The sequence below is a fragment of the Actinia tenebrosa genome, unplaced genomic scaffold (assembly GCF_029948245.1).
Source record: "Actinia tenebrosa isolate PJP-AT-01 unplaced genomic scaffold, QUT_ActTen_1.0 PGA_scaffold0__85_contigs__length_37466705, whole genome shotgun sequence".
NCBI classification, from domain to species: Eukaryota; Metazoa; Cnidaria; class Anthozoa; order Actiniaria; family Actiniidae; genus Actinia; species Actinia tenebrosa.
The window spans coordinates 186,463-207,428 of NW_028292569.1; the positions used below are offsets into that span (position 1 = coordinate 186,463).

Sequence of the window (20,966 nt, forward strand, 5' to 3'; positions counted from 1 at the left end):
GGGAAGAAAAACACGAATGAATGAATAAGTCTTGAAATGTAACATAAAATGTATTTTTTCAAACGTAAAAAAAAGAAAACAAGAAAAAAGATGGAAAAAAAAAAGATGGAAAAAAAAGATGGAAAAAAAAAGATGGAAAAAAAAAAGATGGAAAAAAAAAAAAAAAAAAAAAAAAAAAAAAGGTAAAAAAGAGAGATGTGTTCGACTATCTCGAGATGGCTGATAACCGCCACCTATTCACAGATGCTATCCCACTACTGTCGAACGCGGGAGCTTTTGCCTGCTGTGTTTCCACCCTGGGCCGGTACGCTCCTCTTTAACTAACCTGGTGACTCAAGACTCCTCTCGGACCACCATATTGACGCCCGACTTAGCGTGGACACCCGATCTACATAGAACGACGACCACCAGGAATCCACCCCTCAAGCCGTTCAACATCTCTAGCCTCCAAGTAGCTGGATCACAGGCGCACGCCACGACACCCGGCTGATGATATCATGTATAAAATAGATTATTTAAACATGTATTGTTATTGTGGTCTCGTTCTGGAGTCTAGCACGTGGTTAGGTGGTATCTTGTCATGACGTGTCTTTTAGGTCATTCAAACGTGGAATTTACCGATCAAATGAAATAATTCATTTCCTATAGTTAAATAGATAGTTTATATGATACAACTTTTTCTAAATAGAACGTTAAATCGCGAAAATATTCGATCTTGCTTTTATGCTATTGTTAATCACACACAAAGGAAGATAAAATATTCAAGGAAACACATGCGTTGACACTGAAGACAAAGAGAATCTTTTATTTTGGGTTTCCTTTGGTTAAAAGCACAGGGATCCCACCTCATCTACATTGCACACTTACACGTACACGTTGAAGTTGAAACGCACAAGACTATTATTTTGTTCCTTCTTTTTGCATTTGGATCAGTGCACATAACTCGAATGATAAGCATTTATCGAATGCCCTACAGAACGTGGATAAAAGAGAGAATATTTAGTGCGTGAAACACGTGACTTCGATTGCCGCGAAGATCAGCAGCCACGCCTCGCTCTTGGCAAAGTCATTAGACGAAGATCACAAATTTGAAAAGATAAGGATCGCATAGTTTAAGAATAGTTTTCGGAATCAAAATCTAGCACGAAAGTTTTTTGAGATCTGCGACCTCACTGTAGTCACATCTTGACTTTTCCATATCGGTGTCGGAAAGCCGACCGGACGCATAAAGAAAAGAACGGGGGGAAAACATTGATAAGACGCAGGCGATAGTTAGCGATAATGACATGGATGGTAATCAGGAGAGTACGGGATCTGGTCATTTATCTAGCAATCAGCTCCATTACAGCCGCTATCTTCCGCGTTGTCTAAATAATTTTTTCCGGTGATGACAGACACAACAAAATGAATCGCCCGCAGCAATCCCTTCGGGTTCTTTCTCGGAGATAACTAGAGTTTCCCCATCCAGAGATTCAATACTGTAATAAGGTCAGTTGCTTAAAACAGGCCGTGAGATATACTAGGAGTGTAAACCTACGGAAATGTCGCCATGCGTACCGTTTTTCATGGCCACGCACGACCCCACCCGCGACTTTGTCGCTACTCTAAAGTCAAATAATAATTTCTGAAATTCCATTGTTCAAATTTATGAATAATGTAATATTTCTTCATTATAATCTGCATAATAGCCGGTTAGGTATGGTTTATGATTATAATTTCTCTTCAAATGACATCCCTTTTATGAGCTGGATGCGCGGTGCAATTATCTCCTAGTAGGCTTGCAGGAGTCAGTGTTAGACCACAGTATATATGTCAACAGGGTAACATTAGCCCCTGCCTTGATCCCTTAAAATATCCAGACTCTTTCACGGCTAAACTTTCTATATATTTACAGCTATATTAGAAAAGAAAACTCTCCACAAAGATTTCTTAATATCCATCTTTTCTTTCCATTGAGGGTGTTGCTGATAGAGGTATATATCTCTTCTTGTGGTGACCACCTCGAAGTGATCCGGCGCCATGCTGAACGGAGTAAAATGATATCACAAAAGCTGCTTTTGTTAATATATGCTGTCGACAGCCGCGTATTGCTTGAGCTTCAAAAGTTATGATTTTTACGGACTACATGATGTGAGAGAGTGCATAAGAATAGCAAATTCGTAAAGCCTCTTATAGCTTTTGCATGTGGTGCTTTTCCTTTGTAGGTTGTCTATATTGAATACCCCGCCTTATGTCTGACCTGTTAGTGAAGGACTCTACACTATTCAGAATCTCTACTAAGAATTGTTTATTCACTGTCTACGACACTCAGCGTGTACGCACCCAAATTATGCACAGCTCGATGAACTTATAAGTTGTTTTTGAAATGTTTATCGCAAAAGTGCAAGTATTCTTCTCTTAGTTCGATAAACGAGATTATATTTCAGATATCTGACACAGAACTTCTGCCAACTTGACCTTTGCCTCTTATTAGTTTGGTCGTATAACTAACGCTGCCTTGTTGGGTTGCGTAGGAAACGAACGCGTTGCTGCCTACCATACCTGCCCTTGTTCGCTTAGTCTTTCTTAATGACAACCGGATAAGTGGGGGCAGGCAAGTTCGGTAATTATAACGGTTTTAAGTCAAAAGTCCATGTGTTCCAAAACCAGCCCAACCAGGTCTTCCTGCTATTGGCCAATTTTTGAAAGTTTTCAAAGGTGTGTATGAGCACTGGGGTGAATTTTATCTAATAGAAAAGAATGGTTAGAGACCTATGTACTAATCATCAGCGTGTTCTGTGTTTCTCCGGTAGTAATCAGATGCCATCTATACTCACTAGGGCAGGTTTGTAGTCACTTCGGATCGAAAAAACTAAATATTACATGTAAAAAGCTTTTTTAGGAAATTAAAATATAAAATATTCTTAAAAACATTTTTTCTGTCACAAAAAAAGTCATAGTACAAGTGTGACAACTTCAGCTTAGCTCCTTCCCTACTTCTTTCTTTGAACAAAATCAACATACGCTATCTTATGTGTAATTTTTAATCAAAATTTAACAAATTGTGTTAATAATAAACGCAAAAAAGGCTAATCCATAAAGTGATAGTCAATACCGAAGTTTACATAAAATGTTTTATGTAAACGAATCTCTTGAAAAGATTGACCAAGCCCTTCCCTTAGTTTGTTAGTCATTTGCTTACTTAATCCAGGATTATTCTCCCACGGTATTCTAGAACTAATGATTTCCTAACTTGGAATATGTCTTCCAATGGTCAATGAACATGTCACGTTTGTTTAGACCCGAAAAAAACAAAAGGAATCTACGAGAAAAGTTCAATATATGAATGCAAGTCACCGACCCATGCAACCTAACTTTTCTATGCAAATCGTTTCCTTTTCGACCCTTAGCACTCTGATTGGTCGTATCGAGCACTGATGTACAAGTATTCAAAGAATGTGTCAATCAAATGATTGTCTTGATTTGGATCAAGATTTCTGCTCATTATTGGCGTCGCGTCTTCTCCAAACACTGCAAGACTTCTGTCCTCTTGTGTCCACAAAATACTCCATTGGACCCAACTCAAACCTTTGTTTAGGAGTATTTAATATTCAAGAGACACCGTCCTCGGTGTTTTGATTGAAATACGTATTCTTTTGGGGAATTTTGAGCCATAGTTAGCAGAGGTAAGCTGAATCAAATTACACCATATTTGCTGTTGTTTTGAGACCATTGCATGCTTTTTTTAGATTTAAACAATTGGTTGCTTCGTGGTCGAGTTTATTTGAGTTAATTCAACTTAGAAGAACACAGATGGAAGTTGACAGGCGAAGTTTCTGTGAACTTTCATCTAAACTTCAACTTCTAATTATACCTGAAGCCCATCTTCATTGAAGGTTTCTTTTGTTCTAAATGACGAAGTTATCACTTTGTTAGACACAAAAGAGAAATTATTATAGTGTTATTTAGCGCTTTTCACTTAGAAGATTCACACTCCTGGTCCGCAAAGAGAACACAAATAACATTTGTTATAATCTACTCAATATTCAAAGCAACCCGCTTTGGGTCAAGATGACCAAGGCTCACAGACCACCATGTTCAAGAAGAACTGTTTAAAATTGTTAACTTCTGATTAATAAAAAGAAGGCCCCCTTAGGAGGTAATAGCGATTATGACTGGCAAATCTTTGTTTTATATAAAGAGCTTTTCTTTAAACAATATTTGATTCCTTCCTGAATCAAATGTCGGTGAGACGTAATACCTATGCTTCGCTATAATCTCTGGACTCTGCTTATCTGTCAACTAAAACGCCACATTAACTTACTCAATTCATTTTAAATTTCTAAACCAAACTCTTCTTAAAATATAACTATTTCTTTTTAACGTTCAGATCATTGATTTTTCTCGTAGTAGGATGCAGAAGTTTAATTGGGAAGTTTGGTTTTTGAACTCAATCTCGCGTCTTTGTAAGGCGACATTTTTGTGGTTTCTGAAATCCTTTACAGAATATTCTTGAGATAAAACGCCTCAAAACCTCAAATTTAATCGCAAATTATGATTAATAAAAAACCAGACTTAGAATATTTCATTATATTAAGCGCAAAGTTTTAATTATCTAGTCACGCTTAACTTGTTGAATCCAAGTATTCAATAAAGATTTTTTTATCATTCCGAAGTTTGTCGCTTAAGTTTTCAAAGATCTTTGCGGTTTTATTCATAATTTATGAACTTCCAAAGACCTAAGAGCAGTTTCAGCGTTTTGTAATATGAGTCAACCATCGTCTTTTCTTGAAATCGCAAAGCGTGTACCAAAAATGGTCCAAGCAGAATTTCAGAGGCATACGATATTAGCAAGCGTTCGTACTCTCTTGACCGTATCAAACGTTCTTTTATTCCAGCCTTTACTAGTAATGGGAGTTAATTCGTTGTAATACTCATTAGTTATTGTTTTCGTTACCTTTTTTTAATAGAGACGATTAAACTCCGCAGGCAATGCTTATCTTTGTGTAGAAATATTATAAATTTGAATTTCCAAATCATTGTCAACCCGATAGATTGCATGACTTTGTAGATTTCATGAAATTGACAGGCCGTTTACGTTATCGAAGCAAAGCCAGTGATTAAATTTTGATTATAAATTAATAATGTACTTGATCTGTTTTTATTTTAATGTCATGCGAACTGCTTAAGGTTGATTTTAGAAAATATACCTCGGAGTTGATACCTCCCCATGAGTTATGTTTAAATTGTTTTCTCTGGAAAAATTATGAGTTGTTGACTCATATTTGATATTTTCAATTAAAAATTATGTTATACTTATAACTATACCAATTGTCCTAATTAATTCTGTAGGAAAATGGTTTGATGCTGTGAAGTTAGATGATAAATCATATCCTCAATTTGAAATGGAGTCTAAAAGAATGACACCAACATTGCAGTGATTAATTTTTTGTACTCTATATTTAGTTTGATTTATGGAGTGCCATATAAGAACCATAAACTCACAGCCCACATTCATCCTGTATTGATATTTGCATGACAAAAAAAACACTTGAAAATGAGCAGTTAGTGTCATTCAGTTGTTGATATTCGTAGCTACGGCCCTCACTCAACAGAATATCATGTTAGATGATGAATATGTGTCTTGGGTAGGGCTTCAGATCTCTTCAAGTATTGGTGGAATGTACGTTGGTAACTCCCCTAAGAGAATTTCAAGATAATGAAAATCAATTCCAACCTTTAAGAAGTTCTTTCCCTCTTAATGTTCTTGGTTAAATTTTCAGGCCAAAGGTTACTTGTCAGAGGTTTGTTTTCACTCTGTTCTCTGTTTTTCTCTAACCGATATAGGGTCACTATGAAAGAAGTTTTAATCAACTTTTAATTTAATCAGATAGATATTTCATTATTCTTTCATAGTATTATTTTATTCATCTAGACAGTTTTAATGAATTGATACTACTATTGCTTCAAGTAATACTCTTATTTATCACTGCAATCAGATATTTCATTGTATTTCTATAAAAGCTATTCATTAGTTTACTGCATAATTATTTATCTCCTCATGGACTCATATAGCGATTTTTACTCCATCTAGCTGCACAGTTTAAACATCTTTTCCTGTATCCTTGATGTTTTGGCCTTTTTTCTAAGCCTCTATTAACTATGTTCTAAACCTTCACACCAAACACTGATCTTAAAACTGTAACTTGAGACTTTTAGTGACCCCATATTAGTATAGTAGTAAGGATGGCAAAAACCTCAGCTGAGGGTTACATCTTTCAAGAACTTATTATCACACTTCTAAATTCACAATCATAACCATCAGAATTCCTTATCATATTTCTTTTAGCTTCACTTTGTGCTAATCAGTAGTATGACTTAACGCCAGATGTCTTCTCATACATACAACATGTGCAAAGACTCGTGCAGTAAAATAAAAGAACAATAACAAAATAAAAAGATATGCTGTTGTATTGTTGTGTAAGATCTTTTGCGTTCTGAGTAATTTGTGCATAACATGTTAAACTATTTTAAACCAGTTGTATATGACATAAGACTTCTATCTTTGAAGTTTTATTCTTTATTCATTGCCAGGACATACTGTGAAAACAAACTTTGTTTGCTGAGTTATGAAGGGCATCTGATACTTGAACTTGTAACATTGCCTCTAAAAACTACTAATCTCAGATTTGACCAGCTTAGCTGATTTGTTCCACAAATTAGTACAAAGATTCATTGTTGTTTCCTTTGAAAAACAAACTCTGTTAACTATATTGGCTTTGAAATTATGTAACTTTATATAGTATGCTTGCTGCTTGGATGAACAACATTGTTATCATAACTTGGCCATTTATCTGATCATTTTCAAACTAATGAAAACATAGTTAGAGCTTTCTAGCAGTGAATCACACATGCTCAATATGTAGACTCACTCCCTGCTGAAGCTGCTTCAGGGTTATCCTACTATTCTTAATGATCAACCTCATTTACTTCCAATCATGCCCGAAACAAATTAAAGATAATAGCTAACACATAATTGTGATAAAATGCTAAATTCTCCTTGGTAACCTAATTAAATCATTAGATATCATAAAGAGAATATAGGCCTTGATCAGAATGCTGTTTGTTTGGCATTTTAGTTGATGTTCAGTGATGTCATGTTAACATAATGTAGCCCAGATCAGTCAAAATATATGCCTGATAACTAGTATACTGACAAAAGACAAGAACCAGTGTGATATACTTCAACTGGGATAACAGTAAACATCAGAGTATTTGTCTTGATACTTACTCTGCAGGAGTTCCTTTTCATAGTAATGTTCTCACATTCCTAGCTCCTTTAAAAGAAACTAAGTAGCCTTTTCATACTGGATGCTATAGCATAACCTTAGAATATTGCTAATTGGTTTATTTCCAACTCTGACTCTAAACTACAAGGCAATTTTCTTGCAATACCTTTTCTCTAGTTGACCTTTTTAATGTCACGCATCACTGATAATCAATTTATTTTCAACTTGGAGTCTAAACTACAAAGCAGTCTTATTGCAATAGCTCTTCCTTAGGTGACCATTTCTAAAACTTTAACAGACTTTATAGCTCAAAGGCTTTCTTTCTAATACCTGGGAGTTTTTCGCTAACAGAAGTGATTGACTATTCTAAATAAAGTAAGAATAATTTCAATGGGCAAAGATGTGTTTATTTGAAGATTTTTTTCAAAAATCAAAAACTCCCGGGTATCTAGTATTTTGAAATTGGTTCCCGGGAGCTAGCATGTTTGATCTAAATTATTTCTAAATTTGTTTTGGAAGTGTCTTCAAATTGACCTTCGTATTCTATGTTGAGAAAACAGCAAAAGCGAAAATATAGATCATTTATCGTAAGCAGAAGTGCTTGACTATTTTAAATAAAGTAAGAATACTTTCAAAGGGCAAAGATGTGTTTATTTGACGATTTTTTCAAAAATCGAAAACTCTAGTATTTATATTGGTTCCTGGGTACACTTCGTAGTAAAAAAATACCTTAATAATCCTACAATTTTAATTTAACTTTTAGCTAGGCTTATCCTCTTGTATAATCTTGAAAGCATCTCACATTGTTTTATTTTATGTTATAGGAATGAACAGTTCCCCTCAAGAATACAGGAGACCTTAGCAACAATAATCAAGAATACTTCTTAAGAGGAATACACTAAAGAACTGCATTTAAGTATGAAAATAGAAACATTTTTAATTGTTAGTCTCACTGTAGGACTTTCAGTAGCTGAATCAAATAAGCAAGAGACACTAAATTCAAGACAGAGATTACCAAATATAGTGGCTATTGTTGGGAAACATTTCACATATTCACTACCAAGGGATAGTCATTCAAAATATATGGTGAGTTACTCAATTTTTTTTGTTAGAAATATTTGTACTTATTTCTTTGTTAAGGCCAGTTTAGACGGTACAATTTTTGCATACAACTATCATATACAACATGCTCACGTCTGTTGTAGGCGAGTTGTAGGCTTGATTTACACGCTACAACTCAAGTTGTAGGATGGCACGAGCATATTGTATACAATAGTTATAGGCAAAAATCATACCGTCTAAACCGGCCTTAACATAGGGGCTCTAATAACAGTCATTGGTGTTTGCAAACCTGTTCTTTTAACTTTATGTGATGTGATTCTTTCTGGTATAAAATGCTGTGGCAAATTCTGGGAATTTGCTTCAAGGGACAGCAATGAGTCAAGTTAAATGGGTCTATTACTATTGCAATGCTTAAGCAAATTGTCATTATAGTCTAAAACGGGACAAAACTGAGATAAAATGAATGGGTATATCGCTTATACTATTTTACTCCGACAAAGGACTTGCGTCCGAAACGTCAGTAAGTTTTTTCATCTTTTCACAGTGTATAATTTATCTTTTTATCGTTACTGTTTCAATAGAAACACCAACGCAGCTCACACTAGTTCTTAGCTAGTTATCTCTTCTTATACTATAAGACATGGCTCAGACTTAACCTTTTTGTCCACAATCAAACATTTAAATTTCTGTTTTTCAATGAAAACATTGGCCAGATCTGGAAAACTTTTACTAGCAAATGTTTTGTACTATTTTCAATAGTAAAGTCAAGAAAAACTCATTTCAAACCCTGTATTTTAGAGGTTATGTGGTCTGAAATGGGACAACATCGGGCCAAGTTGAATCGGTCTGTTGCTTACACTTCCATGGGACATAATTGAGCCAAGTCAATTGGATTCATTGCTTATACTATTATTATAGAAGCAATAGTCTTGTGGTCTGAAGTGAGTCAATGCTGAACCAAGTTTAAGGTCTACAGTCAATGCTGAAGTTCTGAAGCCGAGCCTTTAAAACTGAGAACAAACTACATCAAACGCCACCCCTATTCACTAACTGTTTGCTAAAGGTCCGTTGTCTATTAACCCTTCAATAAGGTTCAACAACCACATTTCACTTCTGATGTAAAATAAACTAACAAACCTAGTAAGTTTAGTTTTCAATCAGTCTGGCCACCTTTTGCTTCTCTTAGCTGTATGCAAGTACAAGGACATGTTCTCCTTTCTCTCAACACAAATAGGAAGCCACGTTTCTTTCCTCTTTGTCTATTGGCTGTCTTATTAGCACCTCTTAGGCCTTGGATTGGCTAAATAATCTTTCGATAGATATTTTTCCTGGGTGCTTGCAGATATGAATACTTCAGTTCTCAAAGCCAGACTTTGTTAAAAGGGTTCGAAGAGGTCATTAATTAGCTCCAAAAGCTCTTGATTATTGTTCTTTCTTAAAGTCAAAACAAACAGACTTTTTTTTTTTTATTGTGTCTAATGCGAAAAATACAGCATAATATTAAATGTGGAGTATGGCCTTTGAACTGGGAGCTTCTTGTGTGGCTACTCATTAACGCTGTGGCTACATTTTCTCACAGATTATCATCACCACCGCATGAGCTTTGGCTTTTACGGGAATACCATTCATAACACCACCCTTGAACCCCAAAAACATCAGCATTCCACATCCTAAGAACAACCCTTAAAACTCTCCCCTTTTTATCATATCGAGTTTCGGTCAGACGCGAAATCTTAGCATTTCAGGAATGTCCGAAATCCTTGACCATATTTTGAAACCTTTCTTCTTATTCTTTCCCCCTTTACATTAAGCCTCTCTATGTTTTTCCAAAATTCTTTGCGATATCTTGAAATCTTTCTTCTTGTTTTTTCGAATTTAAATTAAACTTCTCATTATTTTTACGAAATTTTCGGCAAGAAAACTCTCGTTGTCTTTCCGAATTGATTTATTGCAAACATTTATCATTAGTGAAGGATAAGTACAGGCTATTCCAACCACAGATTCAAACATCTTTTGTGACGAAATTATTTGTGGTTTTTTCATATCCTGTGGCTTGTTTTGTCACAATAAAAACAACACAGCCCCTAAATCTTTTCCCTCGCCCTCTGCAAACAATTAAGAATATTGTCATCATTGGAAAGGAAATGAAGCGAAAAATATAATTTTAAGATAAGCCTTCTTATCTCGTCATCAGTTTTTCAGAAAAAACACCTGGAGTTTCCGTTATTTGATCTCAAAAATCAAAGATTAAAATTCGTAATCTTTTTTCATTCATGCTTTATTTTCAACATACGAAGCCAATATTCAAATGCTATGAAGGGCTTAGACTAATGGTCGATCAGTCGCCGGTCGTGATCACAGGCCAGATTAGTTTTAGCTTAGTCATACCTTATTTCTGACTAAACGTTACTCGTCAAGATGGCAAGGCGAAGATTTAACCGGACAAGTCCCAGTTTTTGCCGGACATTTCCGATGTCAGGCCGTTATCTTAAGCCTTGCTATCTCTTTTTAACGTTTTTCCCTACCAGTGTCATAGATCACATCAGCTTCTTATGGGGTTGTGCGTGATTATCTGAAGTGTGGTACTCATAGAATGTGCTGCCTTGTTTTCAGGACAAAAATAAAACAGTTCAAGGCGATCTGCCTGTTATAGAGATAGGGTGACCCTAGTGCTAGGGAGAGTCTTCGTTTTAAGGCCAAAAACGAGTAAGCTGTTAGTAGCAGGGTCGCCCTACCTCCATGTAAATGGCCTCTAAATGGCATGTTAAATTTTTGAGTAAGGAGTGCTGTTTATGTCCCCCAAAACCTCAAAATCGAGTCATAATTTGATACACCCATCCAGTTGCTGATGCTTCTTCACCCAAAGTCTTATAAGAAAAGCAAGACTGTCACACTCAGTATTCGTTTGTCTCAAATGGTTTCCACTAGGTTGCGTGATTTTTGGTTGGTTCTTTTTTGCACCGTTACATTATCGTGACTGTTGGCTTCCACTCTGCACCAATCAGAAAGCACACGTGACAACAACTGACGTGAGACCAGCTCAGTCCTCAATGAACCAATCAACAGCGCTTGCTATATATCAAAGCCACAAGATATATTGGAATACTAACGTCTTCTGTTACACTTTCAGGTGACCGAAGAAGGCAAGAAATCCCTACCGAAATGGCTTTCATTCGACTCCAAAAACAACGAGCTTTTCGGCGTGCCTTCGTGGAGAGACAAAGGCACATATCACTTAGAACTACGCAGTACAACTACAGAGCATTTTACTCTTTACGTTAAAGACTTACACGATGTCGCAACAAACCCTGCTCTAAGGAACTCCAACATCACCAAGGTGCCTCTGGTGCATGAAGCAATTTGTTATAATGGGCTTCCTGTGGCTGCTGCTACTATAATATTTGATCTTCACGCAGGAAAATTGAGCGGGAAAGACAGGATTGCGCTGTTACGACGAGTGGCAGCCTTTGCAGATGTGGATGTGGAGAATCTACGTATGTCGCTTGGTAAAGGACATAATACAGCTTTGAACCTGAAGGATGTTATGATGCTCACTGCGGGACCTGGAAATGTTCGCGAGGCTAAGGAACCAGGTGTTGTGGTGTCGTGGCAGATAGGATGTGGTATTGACGTTGCTGGTAAGCGCAAGATATTTTGAGAATTTATTAATGATTATTTATTTTGAAGATTTATTAATGATTATTTTCTATGAGATATCACAGTGTTATATCTGTGTGGAGGTGATGTGCGCTGCCGTAATGCGATGCCTCTTTAAAAAGTTTTACTTTGGGCGTAATGTTTTTTTTTGTTTTTTTGTTTCTTCATTTTAGAGCATTCCCTTGAGCATTATGTTCTTGTTTTTCGAAGTATTTATATAGGAGTAACCCAAATATTATTCCCAAGAAGCTTGAAATGGGAAGACATTACCGCCCAAAGTGAAAGGTCATTTCTGATTCCGTGAAACGTCAAAAAAAAATTTATCGGTCATCTTATTAATTTTGTTTGTTTGTTTGTTTCAGGTACCCGAGTTGCTTCACTGTTGAAGTCAAGTGCTGAGACCGGAGCTTTTGACCAAGCCTTGTCCTCCCCAGTCTCCAGCTGGCATATTACCACAGGATTCCCAAAAGGACCTCGCAGACGTACTCGCAGACAAGTCATTATACCTCTCTTCCCTACCCCAACACCTTCCAAGAAGCCCTTCATTCCTGGTAAGGTTCCAGGGATAACTGCAACACCTACAGCTACGATTGCACCTCCAGCCTCTCGAGTAAGCAAAGTGACCGTTATCATCCCAACACCGACAACCGTCATGCCTGAAAAGACAGTCATGCCCAACACAATGCCGCTTGTCAGGAATGCTTTCAGACCAATATCTGTCATAGCAGGTCAGATGTTACGTTACCAAGTGCCATCCAACACCTTCTTTGATGCAGAGGACGGCAACACCAAAGCGTTGTCCTTGAGGATGTTTTCTTTAACTGGAGGCAGCATTGCTTCTTCTTCGTGGATTCTCTTGAACGGTGCCTCACAGGAAATCTACGGCCTTGGAATGACAGGCCAAATTGGATCACATGATTTCGTAGTATCTGCTATTGACTCGGGAGGATTGAGCGGCCAGAGTCCTCTAACTGTGAACGTTCAAAGGGATACCCACCAGTACAACCATGAATTCACTCTCGAATTGAACATTGACAATGCTGCGTTTTCTAACAATGTGGAGCTCCGGCTTGAACTCCTAGACAAGCTGGCTACATATTTTGGGGTGAATGCGGATGACATTCGTGCGTTTTCCTACGGGCCAGGTGTAGTTTTCAAATTCCGCTTTGCACACGTGCCTCCTCGACCTTGCGACGGTGCGATTCTTAAAGGTCTGATCGACAAATTTGGAATAAGAAGTATAAACCCCGCCCTGGTAACAGCTCTTGGATCGAGATTCGCATTCAAATCGGGATCTTATAGACTTTTGGGTCCCTGTACCAACGGCCCTGTGGTCAGGAATGGCATCACTCAAATTAATGCCATATCCGGACAAGCTCTCGAGTACATTGTACCTCAGAACACTTTCTACGATATTGAAGATGGGTACAATTTGCGTCTGGAACTGCTGACCGAAGGCCTTGCGTTATTGCAGCCGATATCGTGGGTCTTAATCGACAGTGCCAACAGAAAGATATATGGGCTGCCCATGGAAGATATGGTTGCAAATCACAAGTTTACTCTCCAGGCAACTGATTCTGATAACCAAAAAGTGCGAAACCAATTCAACCTGGATGTCAAGGCAGATAGCAGCCAATACAACCACGAGTTTACCCTAGTCTTGAATATAGACAACGTAGAATTCACCAGAAATGTTGCCAAACGTCTTTCACTTCTTCATGACATCGCTAATTATTTCAAGACTGACGTTAAAGACGTTCGAGTGACCAACTTTGGTCCGGGTGTCACTTTCTCCTTCAGATTTAGCAACGTGCCGTACAATGACTGTAAAGGACGGCTAATGACATTGATTGACATGTTTGGCAAAGACGGCATTAACCCGAACTTCCAACGCGAACTGCAGAACAAATTTCCAATAACCAGAGGAACGTACAAGCTGCTAGGTCCTTGTAAAAAGGCTGATAACACAGGTCCCACTGTGGCTAACCCTATTAGGACCATCCCAGACGTATTTGCTGGCCAAGTGTTTACGTATCGGTTACCACGTGATACCTTTGTCGACAGGGAAGATGGCGACGCTTCGAAACTTAATCTCAAACTCATGGCATTCGGTGGAGTTAAGATTCCTTCGAGTTCCTGGGTCTTGCTTGATGGGCCAGATCTGAAGCTCTACGGTCTCCCTATGGACATCCAGATAGGTGATCACGAGTTTGATCTGTTGGCAGTGGACAGTGGGGGATTAAAAGCCAAGGACAAGTTCACAATACCCGTCAAAAGAGACCCTTCTCGCTTCAACCATGTCTTCAGCTTTTTGTTTGATTCTTTTGACAAGTCTATTTTTTCAAGTAACGTGGCAGTGCGAACTGAACTAATGGAAAAGCTTGCCACTCACTTTGGTATAAATCTCGATAGACTCCGTGTTACTTCCTACTACCTAGAGCCGAAAGGAATAAGGTTTAACTTCCAAATCGCGGGCATCCCACACAAGGAATGTCAAAATCCAGAACTGCTGAAAGCTATTAACGCTTTTGGCAAAACGTCTCTAACCGCGTCTTTCATTACGGCTCTGGCACCTAAGTTCGTTGTGAAGACAGGAAACTACACGCTTCTTGATGTCTGTGCTGAAAATGTGAAGCCATCCATCAAGAATGGCATCCTACCACGGGGTAGGCCATTAGTAACATTTGGAGGGCGCGTATTGTACTATACTATTCCAGCTGACGCATTCATCGACCCAGAGGAGGGTAACACCAGGAACCTCAAGCTTCGTCTTCTCAGACCTGATGGTACTCCAATCCCAATTGATTCATGGATCAGGTTTGATACTGACAAACAAGAGTTCCAGGCACTGCCTTTAGGGTCTCAGGTTGGTACTCATCGTTTTGTTGTCGAGGCTGAAGACTCTAAAGGTGGCAAAGTGAATGATACGTTAGTGCTGAATGTGGATGAAGATCCAAAGAAATACACCCAGAAATTCACCTTGTTTCTTGACTACGACAACAAGAAATTCAATGATGATGTGAAAGTTCGACTAAGTCTAGTCGATATATTGGCCAACCACTTCAAAGTTCCAAGGGAAAACATTCGAGTGGTTTCGTATGGTGATGGAGTGAAGTTCTCGTTCTACATCGATAACGTACCCATGAGTCCATGCAACCATCCTCGAAGGACCCAGGTCGTAAACATGTTTGGCAGGAATCGTAGAATCAATAAAGATTTAGAGAGGGCTCTTTCATCGATGTTCCCTGTCAAAAATATCGAATACGAAGCACTTGGCCCCTGTCATCCGTCCGGAAATATTGGTCCTATCCTGAACAAGCCTATTGGCACCCTTCAAGTGAACGCAGGCAAAGGAACTATCTTCAAAATACCTTACGATACTTTCTTGGACGCCAACGAGATCAACACTAGGTATCTGAATCTCAAGCTGAGGACAGAAAACGACAAACGAATCCCGTCCAATTCTTGGATCGTTTTTCTGAACACGCAAGAGATCTACATGCTGCCTGATAAACCAGATATTGGCCAACACAAGTATATCCTCAAGGCATTTGACTCCGAAAAAGAAAAGGCAGAGGACAGCGTTACAATTGAGGTGATGAAACCCGTACCAGTATCAACGGAGTTTACCTTGGACTTAGCCATACCGAAGAAGCCATTCATGAACAATGTGGAAATTCGTATAAAGCTGCTTGACAAACTGGCTAAATTTTTTGGAGTCAAGTTATCTGATGTCAATGTTCTGACGTACGGTCCTGAAGGGTCAGGTATCCGGTTCAAATTTGGCCTGTCTGATTTCCCCCCACTTGTGTGCAACCATCCATTAGTATTGAAGTACGCTGATCTCTTTGGAATCGATAATCCAACTCCAGAGCTAAAAAGAGCTTTAGGTAACGAATTCAATGTCAAGAATGCGAAGGTCGAACAAGTTGGGGTCTGTAAACCAAAACCGTTGAATACCCCACCTCGACGTGTCAATGATATTGGTCGCCTCAACTTGTTTGATGGCCAAGGGTTGATTTATACCATACCTTTTGACGCTTTCTATGACAAGGAAGACAAAAGTACCAGAAACCTGAGTCTAACTCTAAGGGTCGCTGAAGATGACGATGATACCCTGCTGCCTACATCATGGATCCTCTTAAATTCTACCACACAGCAGATATATGCCTTACCGATGGCTGAGTCTCTGGGTATGAATAAGTTTTTCCTTGAAGCCAGAGATTCGGGTGGGTTAGTGGAATATGATGCCTTCGAAATGTTGGTCGAGGAAGACAACAGCCCTTTCAACCATAAGTTTACTCTCTTCTTGGACCACGATAACGCAACGTTTTTGAACAATGTTGTTGTGCGTTTGAGACTGGTGCAGAAGCTTGCAGATTACTTTGGAGTCAATATATCGAATATTAGAGTAGATGAGTATGGACCAGGTCCATTCGTAACCTTCCACTTCGACCACGTACCCTATAGTCCTTGTGATATAGTCGCGATGAATCGATTGACAGACAAGTTTGGTGTGGATAAGGTTAACCCGGCACTCGATGCAGCGGTGGGACCTGAGTATCGTGTGGCTGATGGATCCTATGTTATGATGCCGCCCTGCACTGGAAATGTCGGTGCTGTGACTGGTGCCAGGAGAGGCGTATGGTGGACAGCAACCTTAATACCCGTGATCGTACTGGGTATATTGTTACTTCTCCTCGGGCTGTGCCTTTTGTTTGTCATGCGTCGTAGACGACGAGGACTTAGTGGTGACGACAGGAAAACCTTCATCTACAAACGAAAACCAGTTGTGTTCAAAGAAGAATATGACGTGAAAGAAAATTTGTTAAAGCAGCCGTTGGTACTTCCCAATGAGAAGCCCCCTCTGCCGCCTCCGGCTTACCCTAGAACACCTAATGGCAGTGCTGTGACCACACCGATGTTGGGAGAAGAAAGACGTGCTTACCAGGCACCATCATTCACGTCCAGTCGACAAATGAGTTCAAATGGTAGTAGTGGGGGGATGATGGCGTCTGGCGGAGGAGGAGGAGGAGCTGCTGCTGGTGGTGGTGGTATGGGTGCTGGTAGTGGTGGTATGGGTGGTGGTGGCGGTGGTATGGGTGCTGGTAGTGGTGGTATGGGTGGTGGTGGCGGTGGTGGAGGAATGTCCCAAAGCATGGGAGGAGGAGGTGCTGGTGGAGGAGGAGCAGCAGGTGCTGGAGGAGGAGGCGGTGCTGGAGGAATGGGTGGAGCAGGTGCAGGTATGGGTGGAGAGGGAGGAGGTGCTGGAGGAGCTATGTCTGGGGGAGCTGGCGGTGGTGCCATGAGCGCAAGCAAGTCCTCTTCATACAGTTACAGCAGCAGCAGCAACTCAAACAGCGCAAGGAAAGGAGCATATTCTGGATACAGACTACCGCCTGCCTACGTGCCACCTTAAAAAGATAGCTACATCCTAGACAGTGAAATTGGTTACGATTACCTGTTAGAAACATACTTTGAGAAGAACCTCGGCGAAAAGCTAAAGACGAACAATAATCTGAAAAAAAATTGCAAGATATTGAAAGCGGTAGAATAGCTGCTGAAAGACATAAAGATTGAATGGTCGTCCTATTGCTGGTGTCATGTAGCATACAAACATCTTAAAAAGCTCACATAACCTAAGTATATCCTTGAACGTATACCCACACCATTATAAAGGTCAAGGTGAGCAAACAAAGTTTAGCCCTGCTTTTCTCAATGTTGTATCTTTAAGAATCTTTAAAAGCGAGGTGTTGATAACGGTACATGCAAAGAATATATTGTCAATCTATATAAATATTTAGGGATAAAATGATTTTTAGGCGTCTTTATACTCAAGGGTGGTCAGTCACGTGACCTCCGTGATGACTTCATATTACGAGAAAATATATATATTCAGCTGAAAAAATTCAAGTAAATCATAAAATCAGCATTGAGCCAAGCAGGAGGTGTCATTTAAACGGACAGAGCACGTGAACATGACAAAACTTTGTTTTATACAGTTTATACATATTTAGCCGAAAATTAGCGGCAAACGTATTAAGCCGTCGTTTGCAATCTGCAACCAGTCAGCGGTCTTATGATGCACCTTGCTATTTTTGTTCTAAACAGTGTGCTTTTGGATACAAGCTTGGCAAACGGCCATGTTGGATGACATCAAAAATATAATGGCGGCTGTAACTAGTAATGGTTAACAGACTCGAGCTAATTCAGTGCCCTATTTCACTATGGCGTCACTGCTTGTTTATGTGGGGAGAGAAAATTCAGCACAATTGCTCCTAGCGAAACAGTTTAATCTAAAATGGCCTGGTTTTCAGATATAAAATGTGTTAATATGTATTAAAAATATTCTGAGCGTTTTCTGGCTATTCTACTTCTCTTCGTGGATTGATACGGGTTTTAGAACAATTTTCGGGGAATTTGCGTTGATTTGACCCCGTCCAACGACCATGATCCTTTGCGTTTAAACAATAGATTGTTTTGATGTGACGTCATAGTGAAATAGGGCAATTCAGTAAGCATGATTGTCATCGGCAGTGATTCCTCCACTAAGTAAAAACCCGACATAAATCAAGTATTTCCATAGAGGTGCTTCAAAGTAGCCATTTCGTGAGAGAAAACCGTAGACATGATCTCCTTGGGGAGAGTGTAGTTTCTTCTTATGCAGAAGTATTGCAATAAATAGGTTTTGCACCATCGAGTGGCCATGTTAAATGGCAGGAACAATACAATCATACATAAGAAAGAGTTCAATTCCCAAGAGCAATGGGATTTCATTATTGGTCTGCCATCAAACCACAGGCAGCCCAAGCTGTATTATGGGCTTGGACGCGTGATGTTGCTAACCATCTAATTCTGTCCTCCAAATTGCACAGAATCCCTATAGAACCCTTGTATTCCGTCGGAAAGCAGCTCAATTTGGTAGGACATAACAATAGGTTTTCAATTCTTAGGAGATTGAAATTCTTTTGTTTTGTCCCCCAAATTGAGCTAGTTTGACGTAACATGCAAGGGATCTTTTGTGAAATGGCTACCCTTGAAACCCTCTGTACTAGCTGTTAGTAACTGGGATCATCTTTGGGGCTTTCCTCTTTTGATCAAATCGGTCATGAGTATTTTTTTATCGCCCTAATCGTAAAAAGAAAGCATAGTTGATAAAGTTTTTAAAAAATCGATTTTTCTATCATGAATAATTTTTCACTCGAAAATCTTATGTTATTTAAATATCATTTTGGTTGTAATAATTATAGACATATTTTAGTTATTTTTTCTAGTCGGGTGTTTGTACAGTTGTCAAACAAGTAAGAAATACCGTACCTCGGCTCAAATAGTCTTCAACCAATTAAAAAGCACGAAAACGCGCTACAGCCAATCACAGTTCTGGTATGAGGAAACCATTTGAGAGCAAATGAACTGTACGTTTCCCGCTTTGACGAAATCCGTGCAAGTACCGCGCGAAGTCAAATCACTTGTATATTATTACATTAATTAACTACCCATAATTCTGTAGTTCCTTAAGTGACATTTCAGCAATGTTTGCTAAGAAGGTTTATAAAGAAAGTTAAAATACGTTATAAAAAGTTGATTCGTAAAAAGTTGTAATTTCTATTTTTGGTTATAATAAAATAATGTTAAACAAATCCAAAGTCTTTTTTGTTGCTTATGTGTCAGATGCCCTACTGCATAATGTCGTAATAGACCCTTTTTCGAGTTCCAAATTACCGCTGTGTTTCTTGATTACAGACTCATTTACACAGGCTTGGCCTCGAATCAGTGTCTAATTACTCGCAAATATCAACAGAAAAGTAAAGAATGAACAATTTCAACAATACGAACATTTTGAAACTCGACGGACCTTGACTGGAACACGTTAATATTCTGCACAAAATCGAGGCCAAGCCTGAGTAAATGAGTCTGTAATCAAGAAACACAGCGGTAATTTGGAACTCGGAAAGGGTCTATTCAGTCTGATGATTTTTGAACCCTGTGCACCAGAGGCCGAGCGGGGAGATAGGGAGCAGAGAGCATTTGATAACCAGGGTATAAAAGAGCGGTTGCGTGGATGACACGTCATTGTGAATAAGGATATTCTTTAGCGCATGCGCGCATAGAAAATAAATTTCGTAAGTGAAAAATACCAAGGACGCGGAAGTAAGCAATGAGGTCCGCACTTGTTTCCTTTTATTAGGCATGCGTAGACTATATTTACGTAAAAGTTGTGTTTCGCTAATCCCACACGGAGAAGGCGGGGTGTAAATAATATGTCAATGAGGAACGTTAGCCGAAGGAAACATTTTCTTTAACGTTTACTTGGGCGTAAAGTTTTACTGCAGTAAGACGAAATTTCATTCCCGAGAACGTCGTTTGAGCGTTGAATACTAGAAAGTTATTGCTTAATATCAATCACGTGACTTGGGAGTTGACAGGGGGTGCAAACAAGCGGTTAACTGAGGGGCAACAGTAGCGGAAGTTAAGTCAAAACATGTTAAAATAAATCTTAAACTATTGTATTTGACTATTTCTACGACATGAAACCAGAAAACAAGAGATCAAAACAACCTCCAAGATTCTACAAGCCATTAAAAACGCAGCTATTACCGGAAGTGACGTCTATTGATAGCAACCTATTCTCAAGAAACTGACACGTGGTCTGTGATGGGAAAACACTGCGCACAAACCACAAAGAAGGTAGAAAATAAGATCGTTAAGTTTCGGTAATTGTACGTGAAAGAAGACCAGTGAAATGGGTTGCGCAGTAACTAGTATATGTAATTCTCGTTTTTTTGTCATTCGGTAAATACCTCTGTGTTTTATGACTAAAGACACATCTGTACAAGTTTAGCGTCGCTTAAAAACAAATTATGCAAAATTCAACTTTTAAATGGTATCTTTGAATAGCTGACTTATAAAAGAGGCTGCAAAATTGGTGCAGCAATGAATCAAGAAATAAAAGTATATCAAGTCTCAAAACGCAGAATT

At 38.8% G+C, this 20,966-nt stretch overlaps 1 protein-coding gene and 1 non-coding gene across 4 annotated transcripts; one reads left to right on the forward strand and one right to left on the reverse strand.

The window, feature by feature from the left end:
- Positions 1-189: 189 nt before the first annotated feature.
- Positions 190-487, reverse strand: LOC148913137 (signal recognition particle RNA). Its single transcript, XR_016119094.1, has one exon.
- Positions 488-3,477: 2,990 nt separating this feature from the next.
- On the forward strand, positions 3,478-19,627 carry LOC116304304 (uncharacterized). Of its 3 annotated transcripts, none has more exons than XM_089026098.1 (5): positions 3,478-3,665; positions 6,574-6,612; positions 8,091-8,354; positions 11,461-11,968; positions 12,350-19,627. In XM_089026098.1, the coding sequence occupies exons 3-5, from the start codon at positions 8,187-8,189 to the stop codon at positions 17,404-17,406; spliced, it is 5,733 nt and encodes a 1,910-aa protein (XP_088882224.1). In that variant the 5' UTR covers positions 3,478-3,665; positions 6,574-6,612; positions 8,091-8,186; the 3' UTR covers positions 17,407-19,627. The 3 variants fall into 3 exon arrangements, with proteins under 3 accessions (XP_088882224.1, XP_088882225.1, XP_088882223.1); XM_089026099.1 differs by lacking the exon at positions 6,574-6,612 and having other exon boundaries at positions 8,093-8,354; positions 12,350-17,158; positions 17,198-19,627; XM_089026097.1 differs by lacking the exon at positions 6,574-6,612 and having other exon boundaries at positions 8,093-8,354.
- The last annotated feature ends 1,339 nt before the right edge of the window (positions 19,628-20,966 follow it).

What these genes read in the sequence shown, in the direction of transcription:
- LOC116304304 (XM_089026098.1), top strand. Translation starts at nt 8,187, where the DNA reads ATGAAAATAGAAACATTTTTAATTGTTAGTCTCACTGTAGGACTTTCA. An exon ending in ATAGTCATTCAAAATATATG is followed by an intron (nt 8,355 to 11,460) that starts GTGAGTTACTCA and finishes TTACACTTTCAG; the next exon opens with GTGACCGAAGAAGGCAAGAA. An exon ending in ATGTGGTATTGACGTTGCTG is followed by an intron (nt 11,969 to 12,349) that starts GTAAGCGCAAGA and finishes TGTTTGTTTCAG; the next exon opens with GTACCCGAGTTGCTTCACTG.